This window comes from Micrasema longulum, unplaced genomic scaffold (assembly GCF_059751315.1).
Source record: "Micrasema longulum isolate JH-2025_06_02 unplaced genomic scaffold, ASM5975131v1 h1tg000416l, whole genome shotgun sequence".
NCBI classification, from domain to species: domain Eukaryota; kingdom Metazoa; phylum Arthropoda; class Insecta; order Trichoptera; family Brachycentridae; genus Micrasema; species Micrasema longulum.
In genome coordinates this window covers 322,818-349,284 of record NW_028277616.1, presented here as the reverse complement: position 1 = coordinate 349,284, position 26,467 = coordinate 322,818, and the positions used below count along the sequence as shown (strand labels likewise).

Sequence of the window (26,467 nt, the reverse complement as noted above, 5' to 3'; positions counted from 1 at the left end):
TGACGTCACACGCGGAGTTATTTCAGAAATAAAAAAAATCATAGCGCTGATAATACGATATATAAAAAAATAAAGAAAAAAAATTGGCTTAGTTTAACTTCTATTAAAGAAAAAATAAATTAAAAAAGACACTGAACTTCCTCATTAAATTAATATTGCTCTTTTTTTTATTCACAATACCCGATGATTAAAGCAAATACTTAATAATAATAGTATTCTGCTCCAATAGAACCGTTCTGTTGCAGAGAAAATAACCGTTTCGTGGTTCAATTAGTACCCGGAAGTCGGTGGGTTTAGGAAATTGAGTTGGTTCTGTCGAGGAAGTAATGATACAAGATCGATATGTTTCGCGGAAATGTTACTCTGATCCACGGTCCTTCACTTTGGACACAATGAAACGAAAGTTCACTTAAAAACATACAAGAAAACCAAATTAAATTAAACACGGAAGAGTTTCTTTTGTTGAGTGTAAAGTCTATAAATCACAAATAAAAGTATGCCTAAAAGAACTATTAAAAATATACAGAAAGAGAAACAGTTTATTTGATGCATAGATAAGTGTTTTTGTAACTTGCTAATCGTTTTAAAAATGAATTCATAAAAATGACAAAAATATTTTTTGTTTAAAAATACAGTTGACAAAAATATCGGTAAACAAATTAAATACACGTCGAAAAACCAGAAAACCAGTTACGAAGGAATAAATTATGTAAATTTATTTGTAAAAAAAAAACAATATTTCCATTGTTAAATACAAGTTCACCTGACCCGTTGATGGTACCGTTTTGTCCGTTTGAGAATTACCTACTTTATTTAAAAAATATATTTATAGGATATTGTGAACTACGTACCAGTGGCGAATGGTGATTTTATTTACAGGTAAGCTATAAAAAATATCATGTATTTGTACCTATATAGAAGGTACATAATATAATGTAAGTAATATATACAATACATTGATATTATTTTGTGGTTCTGTGTGATACAACTCTCATCTATGAAATAAACTCAAACGACGTAACTTCGTGATTTATTATATTATCCATTACTTTAATCATTTGAATAAATCCGTAGCACGTGACAACAAAATAAATTATTTTAATTAAATTACAAATTTAAAAGCTTCAATTAAATTAACTTAACAATAGAATCACCATGTAAAGCGCCCTTGAGGTATTTTATTACGAAAATGGCGCTATATAAGTTATCCACAATAAATAAATAAATAATGAATAAAAAAATAAATAAAAAATAGCACCATGAATTCAGTCGATATTAGGTATTCAATTGAAATGTCAACTGGCCGAATTGTTCTAGAAATTAATAGTGCTAAAAACGGCCGCGTCGAGCGCCAAATGTCCTGCAATATAACGCATGAAAGTAATTATGGTCTTATGTCAAAAGTACCAGTTAAGAAATAATGTTTGAAATACTGTTTTCCAAATCAAGAATCTTAAAATAATTTGTGTAATCTGCAAGTTTAATCTAGGAGAAAAAACCCGCACTGGGGTTAGGACATTCAAAATAAGCGGGAAGAATCGGCTAGTTTCTTGGCTCACCGCAGGCGCTGGGCGCGCCTTATTAATATTAATATTTGTATTAGGATAAAAATACAAACGGTGGAAATGATTTAAAATAAATAGTAATTTTTTATTTGTTTTTCTGTAAGTAAAGTTACAGTAAAACATTATTATGGTTAGTCAAATATAATGGTAAGCTGCGCATAATCGCAGCTATACACGGTTCGCCCCTGCTACGTACCTATATACAAGGCCGAAGGTTTTCACTTTAGAAGGTAGAAAACAGAAAATTTCTTATTATTTACATAAATATTTCAATTAACAGACCATTTACTAAAAGTCTTAAATAATTGTGCTGGGAAAATGGTAATCGAATTGTGGTAGAGTGGGATTCAAACTTCGGACCCCGAACCGGGAACATTTTATATTATCCAACCGTCCATACGCTCTTTAGCTCCAAGACGTGTTCGGATATTTATTGCACAACGCGTTTGGGGTGATTTTTGCAAAAATGCCGATCTATCGTAACTATCCAAGATAATATGAATAATACTCATTTGATATGCATAATAGAAATGATCGAAAAAAGCGTAACAAAATAATTCATTACTAAACTTGATATCCATTCAACCGCCGCATGCCCGAATAAATATTTCATTAAATTATAAAATGTAATATTTTAATCAAAATACGTTATGTACAATCACACAGATCACCAGTGAAAATTAATTTTATATCTAACTTTTATCATATTTAGAAATAAAATATATCGTAAAATTATATCTGATGATCCTAAAACTGGTGGAATAAATAGATCGAGAAAGAAGTAATTTAGAAACTTTATACTTTACTTTTCAAAACCCATGAACAAATATTTTTTTTTTTGGAAACCAACACAGTCATAGTTATAAACAATGCATAAATAATAACAACAAATAACAAGACCAATTACGGGTTTCATATAGGAACAATAATATGAAAAAAACAAAACGTACAGTTCGCTAGGGGTGAAAGGAAATGGGGAAGGAGGGGAAGAATAAGAAATAGTTAGTAAATATAAAACAATGAAAAAAAAAAAAAAAACACACATACAACAAACATACATATACATACTCGTACACACACATCCATATATATATACATACACATACATACATAATACATACATACATACACATATATACACGAACATGCATATATATATATATATATATATACATACACACACGAACATATATACGCATACACAAATGCACATACATACGCATTTATATATAACTAATAATAAAATAATAAAAATTAATAAGTAAAACGATAAAAAAACAGTAACTAAAAATTTTGCTCTTGTGACGTCTCTATCGCAATTTTGATATATTTTTTAAAACAGTATTTTCTTTCATAGAAAATATCTATCGTGCTAAAAATTTATCGTAAGACAAGCATACCCGATGAATGTATTCATTTTTACCCAGATTCGATTGTTGAAGAGATATGATAGAGTCTACTATTATATTTTATTTTTATTTTTTTTATTTTATTTATTTCGAATACAAACAGATGTACAGGTTAAATTAATATTTTTAAAAAAAAAATTTATATAAAATGTATACATAGTAGGGCCTGCCAACCAATTATATGTATTCACTAAATACTACTGTAATAAAGCGACGACGGCTTGAAGTTTAAACTATATAAATAATAAATATACTTTATATTAAAATAAGATAAATATGGACAAAACAAGGAGATAGTGGAAAGGAAAAGAAGGACATTGATAAGGAGTGGTAAAGGATGATTGAAGGAAAGTGAGAGTGGAAAATTGCATTTGATTTAATGATTAAACGAATTATGAATGAAGAGCATGAATCAAGCCTATTAATTCTCTTCTGTACATATTGTATGGAGTGTTAAATATATCAAGACTATTAAATTTTTTGTTAAATGTTTCACATATACGAGGGATTGTAGAATGTTTCCGATGATTAGTTTTAAATTTACGAATATAGAAAATATCAGAGAGTCTAGTTGGCCTGGAGGGGACACGGTAAGCAAGTAGATTAATGAGTTCCGGGGAATCGAATTTATTATTGACAATTTTATAAAGCAGGATCTGATCAAACATATCTCTTCTGTGTGCTAATGAAACAAGGTTATAAAATTTTAATGAAGCTAAATAATTTGGAAAATGCAAATGAAATTTGTATTCTAGTTTTTTCAGGAATTTTTTTTGAACATTCTCGATTCTATTAATATTTAATTTATAAACAGGAGACCAGATAGCAGTGCAATATTCAAGATGGGGGCGTACGTATGTTATGTAAAGCAATATAAATGAACCTAAATTTTTAAAAGATTTACACAGCCGCATGATAAATCCAGTCATTTTGTATGCCTTGTTAATTATAGTTTCTATATGACTATTGTAATTTAAGTTTGAGTCCAAAATAATTCCCAAGTCACGTATTTCGTTTACTTCTCTAATTGTATTTTCATTTATCATATAGTCATATTTTATTTTATTTTTATTACGAGTGAAAGATATTTTGTAACATTTAGACACATTGATATAAAGTTTGTTTACAACACAGTAATTCGATAATGCATGTAAATCTTGTTGTAACTTTGCACAATCATCTCTACACTTGACTTTAAGGTAAATTTTTTTATCGTCAGCATAACAAAGGTAATGGGCATTTTTGAAACATAACTGAATATCATAAATATAGGCATTAAATAAAAGTGGCCCAAGATGTGAGCCCTGTGGTACACCAGACGGAATGGAGATGAAATCAGATTGATATCCTTCAATCATAATTGACTGAAGTCTATTATCTAAGTAAGAGATAAACCATCTGTATAAGTCACCGTGAATTCCCAGATATTCTAATTTACGCATAAGAATTCGGTGATCCACCTTATCAAACGCTTTAGAATAATCTGTGTATATGACATCAACTTGCGTTCTGTCATCCATATTGGAAGTGACGTATTCGGTGAAATTTACCATATTGGTTAATACAGAGCGCCTCTTCAGAAAACCATGCTGAAAATTTTGTATATTTTTAAGGATTTTTGGATAAATTTTATCATAAACCATGAGCTCAAATAATTTTGAAAAAACTGAAAGAATTGAAATGGGACGGTAATTTTGAATATTATTTTTAGATCCAGATTTGAAAATAGGGACTATTATTGCTTCTTTAAATTTTGTAGGGAAAGTTTTTTCGTTAATTGATCTATTAAAAATAATAGTCAAGGGTAGTGACAGTGAGTGCGCGCATTGAAAAACGAAAAAAGGAGCAATCTCATCATTTCCACTTCCCTTGTTTGGGTTAATGTTGAGCAGATATTTCGTTACCTCTTTTATCTCAAAAGATGCATTACCAATTGAGTCGTAATCATTGAGTAAATTTGGCGTAGATGAAATATTAAGAGGTTGATCATTAGTATTATTGCTAGGTGATTCATAAGATGTTTTAAAATATTTTAAGAATAGATCGCAGATCTCCTTTCCCCCTGTACCAGATGTCTCTCCATAATGCATAGTTTGAGGTATATTACCTCTTTTGTTAACATTTTTTGCAAATGACCAGAGTTTCTTAGTATTACTTGGAATTTCTCCCTCTACTTTGGCAATGTATATCGCGTAACATTCTTTTTGCTGAGTTTTTTGACGTGATCGGAGCATTGAAAATTCTAAGTAATCGAGTGGGTTTTGATATTTAATCCATCTTCTATGAACTTTGTGTTTATTTTTTATTATCTTGATTAAGGCAGATGAGTACCAAACGGGATATTTGTTTTGTTTAATTGACTGCTTAGGAATAAACCGTAAAATAGTATCTTTGAGTATTACATAAAAAGCGTTCACGGAATCATCAATAGACTCAGCATCGATTAAAACCGACCAATCAACCTCGCGTAGATAAGAATTTATGATTGAGTAATCCGCCCTACGAAAAAGAGTGATTTCTTTATGCGGTATAATTAGAGAGGGAGATACTTCTATTCCGATGTCTATATGTAATGCTGGATGGTGAGTATCTTCAGTGATAAGAGGTGCATCAGAATGCGTTACGCGGCAATCAATATCAGAAATAATTAAGTCGAGAAGCCTTCCATTTACATTACGGATATTGTTAAATTGATTAAGTTCCGCGTATGATAACGTGTCTACTAAATGCCTGCTAGCTTCATTACATGATGTATCAGAAATTAAAAGAGCGGAATCAGGTTGTGGAATCCAATCCAATGTTGGCATATTGAAATCTCCCATAACAAATATCAGGTCTTCGGGATTTTGATCTCGTAATTTAGTTAAAACAGAGAGAAATGAATTTACAGCAGTGTCGTAATTGCGTCCTTGAGGAAGATATACGCATGCAATATGAATGTTCTTCTTAGAGGTAAGTCTGCAGGCAGGAATGGTAACCCAAATGCTCTCTGCTGAACATGCTAAGTCATCCCTAGCCTGAGGGTGAAGATCTTTTTGGCAAATGATCATCACTCCTCCTCCCCTTGTTTGGTTACAATCGTCATATTTTCTATCAGCTCTTAGTATACAATACCGACTGGAAGGAGCAATTTCTTCATCTAAAATACTGCTATGGAGCCAGGACTCTGTAATACCGTATAAACAATAAGTATCATTTGACAACAGATTCTGGTAGAATATTTCTAATCTACCACGAATGCTTCTACAATTTTGATAATATGCCGTGAAGTTCATTGCGAGTGTTGAAATATTAAAATATTAAAGATAGTAAATTCAAGCATTTTTATAGAGCCCCAAAAGGTAAGTAACTGTAACAGTGAGTTAAGCAAAAAAGAAATAAATATTCTCGTACCGGTAAATAGAGTTATATGAATATAATATTTTTCTGCATACGTACAACTAATGTAATCACGTAAGGTTATAAATATATTATAATAAAACTGTACAGAACATGTGTTTTTTTTGTAAATATTTATATAAAATTTTAAAGTCAAAAAAAATAATATGATACATAATTTGCTAAATAAGCATAATATCTGATTTATTACCCGGCGTACATGTATTGACTCAAATAAAATTAAATATGTATTTGTATGCAGTAGAAGTGTGCGTAAACAATCCAGTAAATCAAAACAGACGTAAGTAGTACTTTTACTGTCATTGAATATAAAAAATGCGAAACACTTTAAGTTTATCGAGTAAAGTACAAAAAACATACTTGCGTTTACAATTATTAGTCTATTGATATAGATTTTGTAAGCGCTAGATAATTGACTGTTAACATTATAATAATAAAATATTATAAAAACTATGCGATAGTAATATAGACGGAGATGTAGCGTATTTGAATTGCACGAGTTATTGAGTGAGTTAGAATAGTATATATAAATTACGATGCCAGAGAAAGAGTAAGAGATACACTGATATTCCATGCGTTTAAAAGAGAAATAATAAGCTTGTAATGCAGCGCGGTAATCAAATGCAACAGATTGAGGAATATGCGCAGGGATAAACAAACGTTGGAAAAGGAAAAAAAATGTAAGTGAATTACAATAATCGAAGACAAATAATTTAAAGATAACGTAGATAAGTATTAAAATAAAAGAATCAAAATAATAAAAATTAAATGACACATTGTGTGTTTCAAAAATAATACAGGTACCTATATTTACCAAACTCAAAATACCTAACGCAAAGTAAACATCTGTATTGATGACAGGGTGGGGGAAAGGAATGATGACGGGGGTTATGTAAAGGTAGAATAGGGAAGCGAGGGGAATATAAAATATAGAGATAATACAAAAAAAAATACAAAAAAGAAAATTGAAATGTGAATTAATAAGGTTATTCGGTGCGAAACTTGTCGAGGTCACTAGTGTTAAATATTTTGATCACCGGGGATGTAGTGTTGCGTCTTATGAAGATGTTTCCATTCCGGGTCCAGCAGAAATCGTGCCCTTTCTGTCGCGCTATGTTTTTGCTTTCAAAAAGGAGTTTCTTCTTTAAAGATGTAAGGTGTTCATTACAATAGATTGGTTCCGCAGTCCCTTGTAAGCCAATATCCGAAGTAGTCAAACCCCGACGTTTCTTGACGGCTGCCAAAAATCCATCTCTGGTCATCTGCCTTAAGAATCTGACTACTATGAGTTTCGGCTTATTAGGTTGAGACGGCAGTCTGGAAAAGTAGTCTATGTCGCATTTTTCAAGGGGAAAATGAACAGTTTTGGCAATTTTATTAACAATTTCCAATATGTCTTCTCCGGTTTTATGAGTGATTCCTTGAATTTCGATGTTGTTCCGGCGTGACCATTGAGCCTGTTTATCAGTGAAATACTGAAGGTTGTTTATTTGTTTTTGTAATTCCTCAAATTTCCCTTGCATGCCATCTAACTTATTAATTTTTTCCTCTTGCAATAGAATTTTAGCCTCCATGGCATCAAATTTGTCATTTATAAATGACACGCTCTCTCTCATGCCAACCAATTCATTCCGTAAGGATTTTATGTCACATTTTATAGTCCGTAGTTCGGTCAATTCCATACGAATATTTTTAATTTCAGCGAGTATAGTCTTCGCCTCCGAATTGTTGATAACCCCTGATAATTGCTCGTTATCAGTTCCGAGCGATGTGTCCCGAGCGATACCAGAAATACAGTCAGTGCACTTTACCTTACCACGACGTTCGATAGATAACTTTTTGTAAGCAGCCTCTGGCAAATCTCCGCACACGAAATGATTTGCACCTTTGCACACTGAGCACGTATAATACGCTCCGGCCGTGACCGGCTTTTTACACACTTGACAGAGGTTAGACATATTGCAAAAATAAATTTTGAGTTACCCACTATTCACTTTTAATGTAATTTTAAAAATAAGCTAATTAACTGCAGAAAAGAATAGTTTAAATCACTCCAAGATGTATTAATTCGCAAAGCCTTTCGTTCAAACACTGCTAGAATAACACAACCACTTAAAAATATGTTAAATAATACTTTTTATACAGAGACAAAATTAAAGCCGCCACTTCGTATCAGTTTGAACAACGTTTATGCAAGGTACGTGAATAAATTACCTTTAATATCTCCACTAAACAAAACAACAGCCGTATTTTTGTGTTTTTACATGGGTATCCAATAATACAAAGTAAATGCCGCTTCATTCATTTGCGGAAAAACACATTCCTAGCGTTCTTTGGTTATCAAGAACCAAGACGACAAACAAAAGTCTATGTTAAGTACCCGTGTATACAATGTACACGTACAAGTGTAATATGCATATATATCACTATTAGTAAAGTCGTAGGTACCTGGGAAAAGATCTTGGAAATTCTTTAGCATTGTTCAAGGATTTTTTGTGATAATTGAACAAAAACTTGTTATCGGCACCATAATGGATAATATCAGATATACCTATTATATATAACCAATCTATAAGCAACTAAAATCTCCTTATAAGATCTTAACAGAGTGCAGTCCAATTAGTTCTTTTGTTATATTCATAAATTTAGCTTAAAACATTGAGATGTCGAGGTTAAAATATTTCAATTCGAAACTAAATTTCGCCCAAATTATAAAATGACATGAATAACAGAATAAGAAAAACTAATTTTTATTTTTGTTTATTTCTTAAAGAATGTTCAGGTCGCGGGGATGCGTTCTGGACCGCGTTAATGGCCGCGATAAGCGAAATTCGGGATGAACGGGGGATTTTTCACAAAACTCTTTCGGATATTTTTCAGTTGATTTTAATTTTATTTTCATCAAACCAACCATGGCTTGCTTTAAAAACAATTTCTCCTCACTTTTTTTTCTTCAATTGATACAACTGCAATTTTACCACCATTTTCTATGATTTCGATTATTTTTAGTTTATTTTCGTCACAATAGATCTTCACAGGTCGCAGTGACGTCAGAAGCTTGCATAGCACTGACCCCCACCTCTAAGAATAAAAACGTCACGACATTGCGAAAAATATCGCGTTATAACGAATCCGCACTCACCGATCGATCCTCCAGGAACAAACCGTTGCAATTTGGCAAGTCCAATCCAAGTCCACCGCCGCACCCTCAAAAGACACTCGAATGAGTACTGGCATTATACGAGAGTTGAATAATCTCATTTCGTTTTGATCTAGTATAGACTGTTCGAGACAGCACGCATCGTTTTAAAAAAATGCTCCAATTCATGGACGGGTTGCGAGCTCTTCGTGCATACCACCATCCTCAGATACAAGAACTCCCCAAGTATTTAAAGCTGTCAACGTTCTCGATCCTCTACCCATTATTTCCTGTGAAAATTCTGTAATTTGTTGCAGATAAACTGAGTCTATTTGGTATTAATATTAAGACCCAGGCGAGCAGAGTTTTCCTGCAGTCTGCCAACAATGTCCCGAAGCTCACTTACAGATTTTTCAAGAAGAACCGCATCGTCTGCGTACGCCAAGTCACTTCTATGCCTCGGTAAGGTGGTATTTATTGGTTTACATGCGACAAAATCCATCAATATTATGAATAAGAATGGCGCGAGGACGCAGCCTTGCCTCTCACTCCAGTGAATAACCCGAACCAAATATAATAATGAATACATTAATAGCCGTATTGAATAGACAGTTACTGTATAAAATATTTATTTTATTACGGGAAGACGGAAATGTACAACTAAAGAAAAATACACCAAAGTTGAAGTCAACAAATCGAGAGATAACTAAGCGGGGATGAATTCTATTTACAAACTATAGCGTTCGTAAAATAAACACAAGCTTCTGGGAAGTCGAATAATAAAGATTGTATCTGTCACAACAGTGTCGGCACCGCACTATGTTACGGCACGTGGTACGGTAAAGCACGCCGAGGCACGCGCGCCAGAGATATTATTTATTCAGCTTCGTCATAATGGTACATGCCGGAAGGTACGAGGAAACTATGAAACACGAGGGGGCTTATACAACTAATAATGTGTAATAAATTATCCCTTGCGGGGGTTGGCAGGGTAGGATACAGGGTATGCATGATGGGGAGGTGCACATTGCACAAATTTACTTTAAAAATCGGCAGGCTTATTCTGACAAAATTTCGTTTCGTAAGTTCGTTCGTTCGTCATATTTCGCTCTCGTTCTCTCAGATACGATACGAATGAATTTATGAAACGAATCAGTCACAGAATAAGGCCACAGTGTTCAGTTCGCCACATGTATACAAAAATATCTTCGTGAAACCATGAATTTACTGGGTGACAAGTTTGGCGACATTATTTTTAGAAATGGTCTAGTTAATTGGCCTCCAGGATCCTGTGATTTGACGTCATTAGATTATTTCTTATGGGGCTAGGTTAAGTCCGTGGTCTATGGAAAAAAAACAAATCTTGAATTGAAGCATTGGAAGCCATTATAAACACACATCATTTCGGAAATAACGCTTGATTTGTTGAAAAAAGAGCCAAAAATTGGACCGACAGAATGCGCTACGCAACTCTAGTCGCGGAGAATATTATTTGTCAGATATCATTTTCAAATAATAAATGTGCATTTTCATCCCTTCGAACACAATAAAAACAATCTCATTCTAACAAACATTTTCTTCGTTAATTTTAATATAAAGTTATATTACACTTGAAAAACACACAAAAAGACATCAAATATTATTTTTTGTTAAACAACAAAATAAACGTAAGTATTACAACGGGGATGGAGAACATTTTTGAGAAAGGAATATAGAAGTCTAGCATCTATCTACAGGGCTTATGTTATGACCTGTCATTGGCTGGTTTCAGCGGCTATTTTTTGGATTTTTTGATTTTCTTTTATTTAGGAAACATACAGTACAGTTGCAAAGTTTTATATTTTACACCGTTAGACTTAACTCTAATGGACCAGTGAAGTTTCCATATTATAAAGTAATTATAAGTAAGGTTATTAATGAAAGTACAAAAAAGAGATGGAAAAAAAACATAAATGGAAGTTGTTTAAAAATTAAATTTAAGTAAAAAAAGTTATTTTAAAGTTTGTAGTTTGTATTTAGTATTTACAAATGGAAATAATATGAAAAATGAAGAAAATTTGTAAAAGTTAAGAATTTAAATAAAGAATGAAAAACATGCTCAGATGTAAAAATAAAATAAAATAGTAATAACATTTAAAAAAAGGAAAAACATAAATATACACATACATATTTTAAGGGATTCAAAGAAAAATATTACGGACCGTAATATTCACCATTCTGCCTACGTTCAAACATCCATATTTCTTCAATTTTTCCAACTGTTAATTTTTGAGAAATTAAAGAGCTGAAACTTTTGTCGATGAGGGTGAGATTCATCCGACTGAATTATTTCACCTACTAGGCAACGCCTGAAATTATTTTTTAATTTACATACTTCGTCTAGGGCCATGTTAATTTAAGTAGCTCCCGAAGGGGTGAAATCCAGTACTTGTCTAAAAACATTTGGACAAACTCAAACCAGTCATGTAAATATTTGAGATTTCTCATTTTATATTTTTGTCAGTAACGTCACACCTACCTAATCATATTTCTCATTATTTAAATCGACTCGTTGAATGCAAATAAAAAAAACAACAAGTTACAATTTTTTTGCTTGGCTGTCGCGTCGTTTGATAAAGTCCAGTTATTTGAAAATGACGAAATATTTTTATGTTGGAAAAATATTAATTATGTGTATCTATTTTTTGTCGTCAATTTATTACAAATTTAAACAGAAGAATGATTGAATTTGTCATGTTATAATTTTATTTTATTTATTTTTTTATTTGAAAATTAATTAATTAACCCTTACGGATTATTGCATTCATTTTACAAAAATAATATAAACAATATATACATGACATTCTTAATGGACGTCTTGATAGTCCTGTCCTGGTTTCTGAGTTGGCCCTTAACGTACCTGGCTACCGCACCCGTCACACGAATCTATCTCTTTCCCATGTACCTACAGTTCGCACCAACTATGCACAGAACTCTCCTCTGATTCGCTTGACGCGTAATTATAATTTATTTTTCAATAACATAGACATATTTAACTGCAGTAAACTCACTTTTAATACCAAAATTAAAAAACTATTATTTGAAAAAATTATGTTTCTTTATAAACAAAATAAATATTTTTACATTATAAATATAAATTGTTTCTATTCACTCATATCAAACACACACTTACCCTGTCCCTAAACCTACCCTCACACCCATATACAATCACACACATATTCACATACCTACCAAAACCACACTCCATTTTTTTACACACGCATCCTCACACAAAAAAAAACTCGCACACATGCACTTCTATGAATTATATCTAACTGAACTGGATTTTTATAATTGTATTTATGTAACTGATTTGGCTTTATTTTATGTTTTTTTTATAATGTTGTGTATATTTTTTTGTATTGCTGTTGTTTTTCTGAATAAACAAAAATTAAACATTTTTTATTCATACTCTGTTGTTAAAAATAATATTTTTTACATCTTTTAAAAAGTTTGTCTTGAGTCTTTTGTTTAGTTTTCATGTAAAACTAATCCTAAACCGATAAATATTTACATTTTTTTTCTTATTTTCTCTCTATACTAAGTTTAAGATAGTTTGCGCAATGTTGTGTTTACAAAATGTTGCCGTCACCGACTCGACTGTCAATAAATCGCGAACCATTATGCTCGCAGCCTACCTATGAATTATCAAATGTTTTGGCAATAAGAGTGATGTAAGAAAGCAATAAGCAATCGATATTAATAGAATGTAAAGCTAGACTTCATAATGCCAAATTATCGAATAACAAAAAACCTGCGTCGGCTACATTCGTAAACAGATGACGTAACGTGATAGGTAAACAGTGTATAAAGGCAATAGTGAGCAACTATAGATAGACAAATAATATTATATATAGGTACGTACCACGGCGCAAATTCACGACCATTGTAACTGATCCTCGGATAATTTCTAGCGGAGATTGGAATTCCGCATTGGAATCAATACTCTGTTCACTTTTCACTCAACACACATATATTATACTTTCACCGGGAAAATAAAAACACCTGAAAATTGATCAATTAGCGTGAGGATTGACTGCTGGTATACGAGTATTTTGATTTGCTCGACAAGTGACGGTATTATTTGCAAACACGGCTCGTTCCACTGTACTTCAATGAGGAAGATCAGTGTCTTCAAAAAAAAAAAATTGTTAAAAGACATTTTTTTTTTTAATAAAAAGAAATATTTGAGTTCTTATGATTTACCCAAATATTTAATTTTTGGGCCATTTTCTACGAGTTGTAAATAACTCACTATTAGAATCAAGTTGGAATAGAGTGGGATACGAACCACGGACCTTTGAGACGTGAGTCCGAGACACTAGCCACGGGACCACAACCCAATCATTTATATTTATATATCATATTATCGAAATAACTCCGCGTGTGACGTCAGAGGTTGTTCTCTGATAGTTCTTCCGATTGGTTAGTTTACGGCAATCCAACCGGATATCCTTCACAGCTCTCATATCATTGGATGGTTCATATGAATCAGTGACGTCATTCAAAGTAGTGCATTAAAAAAAAAATATTTTTTTTTTTTTTCGTACATTTTCAAGAAACTTTGCCATATAATTTAATGCTCTAATTTTTACCGCGCGCAAGAAAACATTTTTCATATCCAATTTCCCGTCGAGCTGAAGTTCCTCGTTGGAACGAGCTGTTTGCAAACAATGCCCTCAAAAAAAACATTTTTCGCATTTACGGGTTTTGAGTTATTTGAGGTAAAATTTTAAAAATAAAATAAAGAGAAAATTTCACATTTTATATTTGAACCACTGAATTTGTGGTTATTCATTACAAAATAAGAATAACAACACTTTGTTTCTAACCACTTAATAAATTAAACCTCGCTAAGGAAGCCTGCTGGGTAAAGTTCCAAACAAAAATAATAAAGTTTACATTTAAAAAAAAAAATATTTAAAATGCAACCATCATTTTTTTCAAATAGACCAGGTTGAACATTGTTGTCTCGATTTATGATGCTTCCATAGCGTGTATTGTTTTTCCACGGAATTATTTACGACGCTTTTAATGTTTCAACTCTTTGTTGCATTTCTAAAAGTGCCATCCGCTTATTAAAAAGAGAAAAGTGTGCGAAAGGTTCCTGCCAACGTTGGTAATGATATTAATTTCCATTCTGATTGAAATTCAACTGTTAACCTATTTCAGGACCACTTAAATGTTTTGTATTCCACGTTCATTTTGATAAAAAAAATATACTGGTTAGTTGTGCGTTCCCTGAGAATGATTTGAACATTAAAAGGCGTTTATAACTCGTGAAATTAAAAAAATATAGACTTTAGTGTCGCCGGTCTCAAAACTATCCGTTTTCGGTTTATGACCTATAAAGTGTTCTTACAGTTTAGTCCCGACATTGAACCGATTAAATTGTTATCTTTTTACAAGACAATTTAAATTGAAAGGTCTAAACAAATCGTAAAACGATGTCGAAATAAATCACTACACAGAAATTAATTCGGTAATAAATTTTTGTTACGAGATTTAATACAAGACGAGATGTTAATTTTACAGCCGAGGGAAGCGAAGGATAATTTGGAAGTGAACACAATTTGAGGTGCAGTGGAGTGAAGCGAGTTACAAAATGCGGTTCAATGCGTTAATTATCAACGATCCTTCTTAATTACAAAAAAAAAAACATTTTAAAATTCAAATAAATCACCGTCGTCGAAAGGAAACCCTACATATATTTATTTAGACGTCACGATATTAAAAAAAACATTGCCTCCCCACAGGCCAGAATTGCAGTGGTAAAATGCAGCACAGGCTTAAAAAAAATTACATTTAAAAAAAATGTGTTCTCACTGGGAATCGAACTCGGAACCTTACGTGTGTGGGTTAAGAGACTTAACCACTACACCACGGATCGCCCGGGCCGCAAAAATGCCTGCATAACTAGATTATTCAATCTTGAAAACATGTATTGGATATTTATTTATTAATAAAATATATTTTAGGTAATATTTTGAATGGTGTAAATATTTATTTTTCTAATTCCTCGCACATTCTTTTTTACTATACTAAATAAATGGTAAAGTGGAATAATCGTTAAAAATAATTATATCATACTACGGTGATAATGCTTAAACTATATTCGACATCGTCTTTTACCTGCTAAAACTGTATCGTATGTGCCTAATTTCAATGCTAAAATTGTTTAAAAAAAGATAACAAATTTATCGATTCATTCTACTCAAATTGGCGAGTTATTATTTAGAAGTTTTAATTTAAAATTTTAAACACTCGGTGAAAATACTGATTGTAAGATCGCGATCGATCTGGATGATTATTAATGATTCACAAAATCGTATTTGCTAGTTTAAAATGCACGCACTACTAGAAATATTGTCCATGAACACGTTTCGATATTTCAACAACACGCGAAGCAATATTATTGTTTACGTTTTGACGTAGCTTCGCAACAACTCGGAAGTCAGTGGGCGACGTACTATAATAGTCACTGGAAACTGGGTAAAGCACAACACGCCGCGACAAAGTTAAAAGCGCGAATGCGCGCTGTCGCTAAGCTCTAGCGCCGCCGCCGCTAGCCGAGAGCCAGCAGCCAGCCTCACCAACAACCAGTCGGAAGGCATAACAAGTAACGAGGCTCGCTTCTGCTGCCGATAGATCGTATTATGATACACTTTACGCGGTCAATAAGTAAGGTACATCTCATCCTTATGACACCGACATAAAATATTGTCATGGACAATTCATATCAACAATTTAATTAGCAAAGTGGCGACTTTATCGAGTCTATTTTTTAAAATCAAAAAACTTTGTTCCAATAAAGGGAAAAAAAATAATGTATGAAGCATATGTAAAAACTAAAATATGTTATATGCAACTACTATGGGGAACAGGATATCAAAATGACATAAACAGACTACAAAGACAGCAAAATAAAATATTAAAGTTAGTGTATGACCTTCCCTATCTAACAGCAACTAAAGAACTTTTTGAACAAACTAAACAATTAAACGTAACTGAACTCTTTAAACTAGAATCTTTAAAATTTATTCATAAATTAGCCACTGATGTAATTGTAGACGAAAAATTAAAACTTGAAAAAAACTGTAGTAAACATGAACACAATACGAGAATATCAGAAAAATATCATTTACAATCTTTTAAAACGATAAAAGGACAATCGAGACTTATAAACCATGGACTGAAATTATACAATAAACTACCAGACAAAACTAAACAAAAGACTCAGACAACCTTTACAAAAGATGTTAAAAATATTATTATTAACAGTAGAATGTGAATTTTAAAAGTGAAAACATTTTGTTAAATGTATGTAACCCGTAAGGGTTTATCAATAAAATTTAAATAAAAAATATATATATAGGGCCTTACTTATTTATTTTTATTTGTCTTAAAATAGTACAAACATAATAAATGAATGTCCTAATATTAACTTATATCTAATTATTATTAAAACATAGACTAATTATTAACATTTCTAAACAATATACGTACACTTAAAAAAGAAAACTTCTATAAAGCTTACACGAATAAGATTACTTTTTAGAAACTAACTTATCTGCTAAACACATGTTTTTTTAACTGACATTTAAATGAAATAATATTTTTTTGCTTTCTTATTTCTAATGGTATTTCCTTATAATATAACTGTACAGCTCGGTGCATCAACGAGTTCTGTGTATTTGTTTTCCTACGAAAAGGTAGTCTTACTTCATGTTTATTTTTTGTTTTATATACATGTTCACATTGATTAGAAAAAACCCTTTGAGTCAACTCTTTTGAGGTATAACCATTAATCATTTTATGAACAAAAAACATTACATTAAAATATATTAGTTGACGTACTGTCATAATTTTAGCTTGTTTCAGCATCAACTTTATTCTAGTGTATTTTTTTTTCTCAAAATTACCCTCATAGCCCTGCCCTATTCTGCAGAACAGTAAGTTTATTTTTTCCCCTTCAGTTGCCAAAAACAAAATACCAGGTTTACATTAAGAAACAACTATACCCGGTTTAACTATTTATGGCCGATATGAAAAAAATCTTACTTATAAAAATATGTATTACCTATAGTCCTTAAAATATAACTTGATCAGAATGACAGCTGTCAAATTAATTTCATTAGTGATGGGAAATTACTAATCACTGATCAAATCGATTTTATAAGTTATTACATGAAATCATGAAACTCTGTTTCCGAAAATTGATATAAAAAACCCAAAACAAGCCTATTATAGTGTGTTAAACACAATTATTCACCAAAAAATGAGACATTTATACTTTTTTCACGATCAACATTAAATGAATTATTTTTTTATTCGATCAAATTACATTGATCAATTTGTTCCATCTCTAACGTTTTTGCAAAATGATGTAACCTTGTAAGAACGTCGTTAATAATTAGGTTTATTTTAGTTTTCTTTTAGTTTTAAAGGTGATTTTAAATATTAATGTTGATTTATGTTTCAAGCATTGTATTAAAAAATGAATTATCACGCCAGATACAAATGATTTTTCGTGTGTCAATATAAATAACTCCTCTGACGTTAATACAAAGTTATGTCGTCACTTTTTTTGACAGCTGTCATTCTAGTCATGTTACATTTTAAGGACTAAAGAATAACAATTTACAGGTTATTTCATGCTTAATTTTTTTGAACAGTCAACACTGATATGTGCGCGTGCGCAGTAACTTTTATAACAACAACAAACAAACGTCAAAGTCAAATCGAGACTACTGTCAGTGTAATGGAGAACATCGAGAGAACCGTTAGAAAAATAATTCAAAATTAGGAAGAAGAGAAGTTAAAAATGAATTCTATAGTTTATTCGTGTTTCTTTTTTTTATCACAATGAATTAAAACACAAACAAACATAAAAAAATTCAGATATTTTTGATACAAATTGTTAAAAATCACTTGAATCGCATTGAGAAGGTCACAGGATTTTGAAATTGTTTATAATTGAAAAAAAATCTGATAAACTATCTATTTTGATTACCGAAAAATATGACTTTTGACAGATCGCGTGCTTATTCCAGCGTTAAACCACATAATGTGCAGGTATAAGTTTCTATGGTCGCAATCCCAGATTTAAACCGAGTTTAACTCTATGCGAGGTTTATAAGTGATACTTTTTGCTCTACCATCATTATTCTACCACTATTCTCAAGCTTAACTTTGTACCCGATTTATAGGTAAGGCCCTTTGTGTCGTAACAAGGAATAATCAATACGAGCACGTAAACCCGCATTCGGATAGAGCCAGGACTTGATGTCCGGTGTCTGGTGTCCGCCTGTAGCTGCGGATGCGGCTGGTGCGGCTGGTGCCTTCTCCCCTGACCTGCCGGCCTCGGCCCTCCCCGCTGCCTACCGTGCGGTATACCGTATACAGTATGGAGCATAGAGCCAGCAGCCGGTCCCGGTCACGTCCGAAATAGAAAGTACGATTCTCAGACAGGAATCATATTTGGTTCAATATCTTTCGGCCTTCATTCAAAAGTACTATTGTGATACTAATAAAACCAAAATTGGATTATATCGATTGGTATTTGAAAAATATCATCGAAAACGGCAAGTCATATCACGATTTACAGCTCGCAATCCCAATTGATATTCAAGCCCAATGTGCAATATGCAAATGTATATAAATATGTGCATATTACCTACAGAGCAATAAGTATTTAGGATATAATATAAATAGTGTAAATTTTTTCTCTACTTATTGCAAAATGTGATTTGCCATTTTTTCCCAAGAAGATAAAACTTCACGCCTAATCCTACAATTTTTTCGGCCTCGTGGTGTAATGGTCAGCGCGTTTACCTACCGTGCGAGAGGTCTCGGGTTCGATTCCCGACATGGTTGATATGAAATATTTATTTAAAAGGATGTTTTCACACCAGAATATTTCATAGTCCCTGGACTGGTACCGTAAGCGTAAGACTGATCTTCACGTAACAAAAATGATCAAGATACGCAGCGATTGGTGTACCGATGCAGTGCCCCATGCACCATTAGATGCGGAAAAGGAATGATAACGAATCCTACAAACGTAATAATTGATTTTCACGGCCATCATAATAAAGGATGCTAGTAATTTTCAGGCAATTTTTTAATTACGAATCTTTATCAACATTCAACACGGACACGAGTGCTCCTTTAATTGCTTATTTGACGATTTAGTTGAAGACGTATAAAACAATATTGTTCAATAATAAACATGATTTCAACGACTGAAGATTACGAAAATGGTGAGAGCGTTGATCTTTAAACTAAAAATTTAGTATTCGTGAGAAAACACTTAACCGTGTGATGACTTTACATTCGGTACTCTTTACTCAAATATAGTGCATGTAAATTGCTATGTGCTCGCAATGTTAATCTCACTACATGCGCTCAATAAACTTGCTAGCGACTAGTGACCATTACCATGCATCTTCATCTTCACTCGATTTAACGAAGACAAGATTCCGATAGTCGAGAGTTGCTTAATAGAGGACGTTAATCCACCGAATTTTGATGGCCACCAGCCTTGAAATATTCTAATTCAATTGGAGTCGCTTCAAGAATTTGTATTGTGGAGTTTTTAATATAATTTTTAATAAATACACATAATGGGTTATTAAGCCATTTAAGATCATTAAGTACCTTTTCTTCCAAGAGTATTTGTTCGTTCTGCGTTATTGTATAAAACTTGGAAATATTTTAGACGCAATAACAACAACAAAATAGATTTTTTGCTATATTAAGTGACATAATATTTTTTTGAAAAACGTCCGCAATCCACAAGGACACCGGTCACCGATTCAATTAAGCGTCATATTATATTATTGAATTAAAATTGAACATGTTTAAAACTTAGGACTAACAATAAACAGACAATTGACATGGAAAATTCATGTTAACAATTTAATTAGCAAAGTGGCGACATTATAGAGTATTTTAAAAAAACCAAAAACCTTGTTCCTAAAACGGAAAATATTCTAATGTGTGAAGCCTATGTGAAAACTAAAACATGTTATATGCAACTATGGGGAACAGGAAATCAAAATTATATAAACAGACTACAAAGGCGGGAAAATAAAATATTAAAGTTAGCATATGACCTCCCCTATCTAACAGCAACTAAAGAACTCTTTAAACAAACTAAGCAATTAAATATAACTGAACTCTTTAAACTAGAACCCTTAAAATTAATTCATAAATTAGCAGCTGATGTGATTGTAGACGAAGTACTAAATCTTTAAAAAAATTATAGTAAACATGGACAAAAATATCCTTCAACCTTCTAAAACGAGAGAGGGACAGTCGAGACTAATAAACCAGGGACTGAAATTATACAATAAACTACCAGACAAAACTAAATAAGACTCAGACAAACTTTTCAAAAGATGTAAAAAATAATATTATCAACAACAGAGTATGAATAAAAAAGTGTATATTATTTTTGTAAAGTGAATGTAATAATCCGTAAGAGTTAATAAATATATTTTTAAATAAAAAAAAAATAAGAATACTTTTCAAAAATCATCACCCAAGGGTTTGAAGTTACAACGCCAGACTGTTAGATTATGATCGTATATTTTGAGTGAGCTTTTATTATTATATATTTTTAAACACCTACTGTTATTTAAATGTACTCGTATTATAATATAAATAACATTTTCTTCATAAGTCTAAATTTAGTTTTATCCGTCTTTAAAATATAATTTCACTATCGATAATTAGTATTCCTTCCACGTTTTCGTTGCTTTTACAGATTACGTAAAAAGTGATTTGTACGAAAATAACTCTGAAGGAATAAACTACGATACAAAAGTACAAGAAGTGAATTTACACCATCACATTTGCGCAAATAAAAAAACAGTCTCTTTAACCTTTCCAGGGTCAGAGGTCAGAGGTTACTTACAGAATGCAGTAGGGCACCGCTAAGGTAAGCGTTATGTTCCTCTCTAATAATATAATTTCGCCGGACGACGTTCACGAACGTTCTAGCGACGAAATGCAGTCGATGTAATCAGCTCGTTCCGTATTCAGCGCTGGAGAAAATGTTTTTCAATATGACCATAAAAACGGCTTGTCCAATTACAGTAAACCAAAGGCGTAGTCGCTGCAAAGGCGTCTATTCACAAATTGCGGAAACATTAAATCTTCTCAATTGGACAACACTCGACTTGCAACAGGATCTGGGAAAAAATTACTCGAAGACCCCCACCGCCGACACCGCATCATATCCGACGGTTGGAACTAATCGATTTTTTTCTTATTTCACGTCTAAATTAGTATACTCTCGACCAACGCGCTAATTTCACGATACATAAATATCTAACTGATAATTTGCACAACGACAAATCATCTCACATCCGTGTAGGAAATAAGATACGCAGCATTTGGTATACGGATGTAGCGCCCCATTAGACGAACGACTGTCCTGTCCTACTGTACATCATATTATTATTATTATTGGATAACTTATATAACGCCATTTTCGTAATATAATACCTCAAGGGCGCTTTACAAAGTGATTATATAAAGATATAAATATAATTTTAACGTTTTAAATTTTTAATTTAAGAAAAACAATGTACTTTGTCACCACGTGCTAAGGATTTATTCAAGTTAGAACAAGTAGGTTATAAGTTTCTTCCGAAACATCACTTCACTCTCACAGTTTCGCACCTCTGCTGAGAGAGCATTCCATGCCGTCGGGCCTGCGACCGCAAATGCGCGTTCGCCGAATTTAGAGCGCTAAACGAAGGATCGGTTGCAACAATACGAAAAACATCTTTGAAAAGGGAAAATGGAAGTCTAGGCATTTACAGGGCTTGTGACCTGTCAATGACTAGATCAAGTTTGCCACTTTCCACACTGCGTAACATTCACAATTCTGCCAAAGTTTAAACATCAAGAAGAAGAAGTAAACAGATGGAAGAGTTGACGTAATGCGGATGTTTAAACATGGCCAGAATGGTGAATTTTACACGGTGTGTAAGGTAGCCAATTAAACTAGTCAATGACAGGTCGTAAGCCCTGTAAATAGCTAGACTTCCATATTATTATTATTATTATTCCGAGTTTCTCCAGGTTATGCTCGGCTAAAACAGTTTAGATTAGAGACTAAAAGGAACCTTCTTATCGGTTATTCGGTTGTTGCGCGGTATGGTCGATAATCCTGAGATTATGATGAGCATTGGTTTGTAGGTTCTTGATTATTACAATGTTCATATTTTAAAATTAGAAAGAGTACTACGTAAATTCCTTAGATTCATCAATTACAAACTTTATATACCCACTGAAAATATTGATTACGATAATTTATTATGTACACTAAATATGTCAACAATTGTAAAAGAAGAATTATAAATGATTTATTAAATTTATATAAAATAGCAAATGGCGTATTGGACGTCCCAGAATGAACTAGTGTTATCAGCTTAAAAGTACCAGTTCGAAATACTCGGCAGCTAACGTTATTTTTTTAATCTCCTGGCAGTCACAATTATTATTACAATTCACCAATACCTAGACTACACCGGCTAGGTAACGAGTATGGTGAAGTTGATATATTTCGTCTGTCTTTATATAAATATAAGTATTCAAAAGGTTATAAATTAATTTGTATAAAATTTCTTAATATTGTTCTTTATTTACTATTTTTTTTTCTCATGTATCTCTATAATAATGTATAAACTTATACGTATGTAAATGTATATGTGTATGTTTTCATATGTAAATTTATTAAATATTTTTCTATGTACCCTATACCTATGTTGGTACATTTCCTGATTTTTACTTATTATTGTATCTTTTAGCTTTTCTTATGTTATCTTTCATTTTAACTTGATTTACATACTTATGTTACACTGCTGCACTTGAATGTAATTTCTAATATATGTTAAAGCCCGTAGGGCGTGTAAATTAATTAATAAATAAAAATAAAAATAAATATTAGCTAAGACAGCGTCAGCATAGATTTTTTCATATTCCACTATTTATTTATTTACATACAGGCGGTATTGATACACATTATTTGGCATATAAGTTCCAACTCCATGGGACTAAAAGCCCTGTGTTGAGTTGGAACGAGCAATTTGTTGGCAAAGACACATGAGTATATCACCACAAATATAGGATCAGAAACTCAAATATATATTTTTAAAACAGATATATGGCACATCAATATGGTAAACAGTAAACTCAAACATTCGGAAAATCCTCAAGGAGTTTCCCACTCAAATCCCTCCCACTTAGGAAAATCCAGTACTTAACTCCTCTCTTAAAAATATTTTTTGCCCTTGAGAGCTTAATACGCTCTTCCAAAATATTGAACACTCTCGATGCGATAAATGAGAGATATCTCTGAGCAAAAGTCGTATATACAGGACGAACCTGACGATGGTTATGCCTGTTGAAAGGGCTACAGCTATGCGGAACAATTGATGTTGATCTGTTCCATGTATCCGAAGGGGTTTTCCGGAGCAGGATTCTCCTACTACTTTGACAAGTCTCTTTCATGTATTATTTTTTCTTTTTATAATATGTACGTCTTGAATTTAGTTTGTTATGTATGTGTTATTTAAAAATAAATCAATCGAATTGAATTTCCTTTTCAAAGAGGAAATCCAGCCGTCTACAAGCATTTGGACATGCTCAAAACATCAAGGATGATAATATTTCCAAAAGCCCCATGAATGTACCACTTACCGCTTGCATCATTATCAACATTTCTCTATCTGCACCCAGCGGTGCATATGGCACTGCACTGGTATTCCAATCGCAACGTATTATCAGTCTTACGCCTTAGGTGCTAGAGTACAGAAAAATGAAATATTGCAGGGCGGGGCCATCTTTGAAACCGATATTTGACGTCCGTCCGCCAGGAATCGAACCTAGGACCTCAAGCATGGTAGGCGAACGGGCCAACCACTACACTACGAGGCGGTTCGATTTAGAATATATTACTGAATTATTTGTAAAAGGTTATAAAAAAGAAACGAAACGATATTTATTTGAAAAAGATTTTAACGCTACTGTATACAAACAGCAAATATGATTAATTTACTTTCTTTCATTGAATTTCACACGACAAAACCATAACTTACGACTTCATATTTGGATGGTGTTAGGCAAAAACGTGTTAAGTCACACCAACCTCAAACTGAGATAGTTTATGTTTAACGCCAGGAACATTTTTCAAAAATAAAATTTATTTGGCTGATAGCTTGGCTATTACTTTAATACATAAAAAGTACTTAATAGATCAAAAAAAGTGATCGAATTTTGATATAATTTGTCTATAAAAATTTACATAAATCTATAATTAATAACGTCAGCCTCGTGGTGTAATAGTCAGCGCGTTTACCTACAGTGCGAGAGGTCTCGGGTTCGATTCCCGACATGGTTGATATGAAATATTTATTTAAAGGGGTGTTTTCGAGAAGAAAGAATATTTCATAGTCCCTGGACTGGTACCTGAAGCGTAAGACTGAACATCTTACTTTCATGTAACAAAAATGATCAAGATACGCTGTGATTGGTGAACCTATGCAGTGCCCTATAAATTATTATTAGTACATATTATATGCTCATGGAATTTTTTAAATGAAAAGTAAACGACGTTAAAAATACCTTGGGATTGACTTCAATATGAACCCCCAAATAACAAATTATTTGCCGTTTGTAATAAACAAAACTTGTTGGCAATTTTCCAAAGAAAGCGTCTTTTGCAGGATAATTCATATTCTTAGTGGTAGGGGTCAGTGCTATGCAAGCTCCTGACGTCACTTCGACCTGTGAAAATATTAGGTTCAAGTATACACACTTTTGTACATAAATATCGATATTAGTTTATACCGTCTCAGTATATACCGATGAAGATAGCCGTTCATAATCGCGGCCCAGGTCTATAAAGAGCCTGGCTACTGTGTGGAAGGCGAGAGATTACATTTTGCTAAATCTCCCCCTCCAAGTCCAGATCCGTAAAGTATCGGGCTATTAGGTAGGGAGCGAGTTATTTAACCTCCTCAGGTTTAACCAGTGGTCTCCCGAGGATGAGGCTCCTTATGATGTAAAGCATCACATTCACATATAATGTGTATAGGTGTTTCCTCATCTGCACTGCAGAACCTACATCTTTTGCAGGATTGACACTTTTTGCAACCATTGTTTTCATGTTAGATACATATTTATTTTACGTTTAATACATTAAACGCCCATAGGGCTTTTACATTACAAATTTGCTCACATAATACATAAAAAAGTTTATAAACAAAAATAGGGAGCAGTTATAAAAGCACAAAGGTCAAAAGATTAAGTTGATAAAAACATGTTTAAGAAGTTATAGTAGGAAGTAATTAAAAAAATCGTAATTTACTTGTTACAATGTGTAATTTAATATATCTGTAAGAGTAAAAAAAAATAAAATTGAAGCATATACAAATATTTATATAAACAAGTATGGAAAAGTTATTTCACTACTATAATTAGTAACTGGTACCTAATTACATTGTACTTAACAAATATAATTTTTAAATTAAAACAGGCGAAGTATAAAATATATCAAAAAGATGGTTAAATTTATTGGGATTTAGGTGAAATCCAACTTACGGAGAGAACTGAGAATAATTTGTTTGGAATGATTAAGTATGGAAAGTACATCTAAGATCTACGCCCGGTGGTCACAATTCGCAACAAAACATCAAGCATCTTAAAGCGGTATTACATTACTTTTAGTTCAGTTGCGTGGTTTTTGGTACATTACATCGAGGTATTACAGATAAGTTTTTTCGGATCATGATTTTGACACTAATTCATTTTTTTCGATTTTGTGGCTCGACACATTTTTGCATAACACCATTCATTTATAAGAGTCACTTTCTTTTTATGAAAAAATACATAATATGCAA

General features: G+C 32.4%; 1 protein-coding gene across 36 annotated transcripts in view; it reads right to left on the bottom strand.

Annotated features, from left to right (window-relative positions):
- The window catches only part of scrib (scribble planar cell polarity protein), a 366,730-nt gene that overhangs the window by 59,670 nt on the left and 280,593 nt on the right, over positions 1-26,467 (bottom strand). For 3 of the 36 annotated variants that reach the window (XM_088226241.1, XM_088226246.1, XM_088226249.1), the window contains exons 1-2: positions 15,975-16,085; positions 13,417-13,556 (exon numbers count right to left, since the gene is read on the bottom strand). The exons of 27 other annotated variants lie outside the window; for them this stretch is intronic. In XM_088226241.1, coding sequence (XP_088082367.1) covers positions 13,417-13,438 — 22 coding nt within the window. In that variant the 5' untranslated portion in view covers positions 13,439-13,556; positions 15,975-16,085. Of the gene's footprint in view, positions 1-13,416; positions 13,557-15,906; positions 16,086-26,467 lie in introns of those variants that run through there. 6 more of the 36 variants (XM_088226243.1, XM_088226247.1, XM_088226242.1 and 3 more) reach the window with 5 other exon arrangements.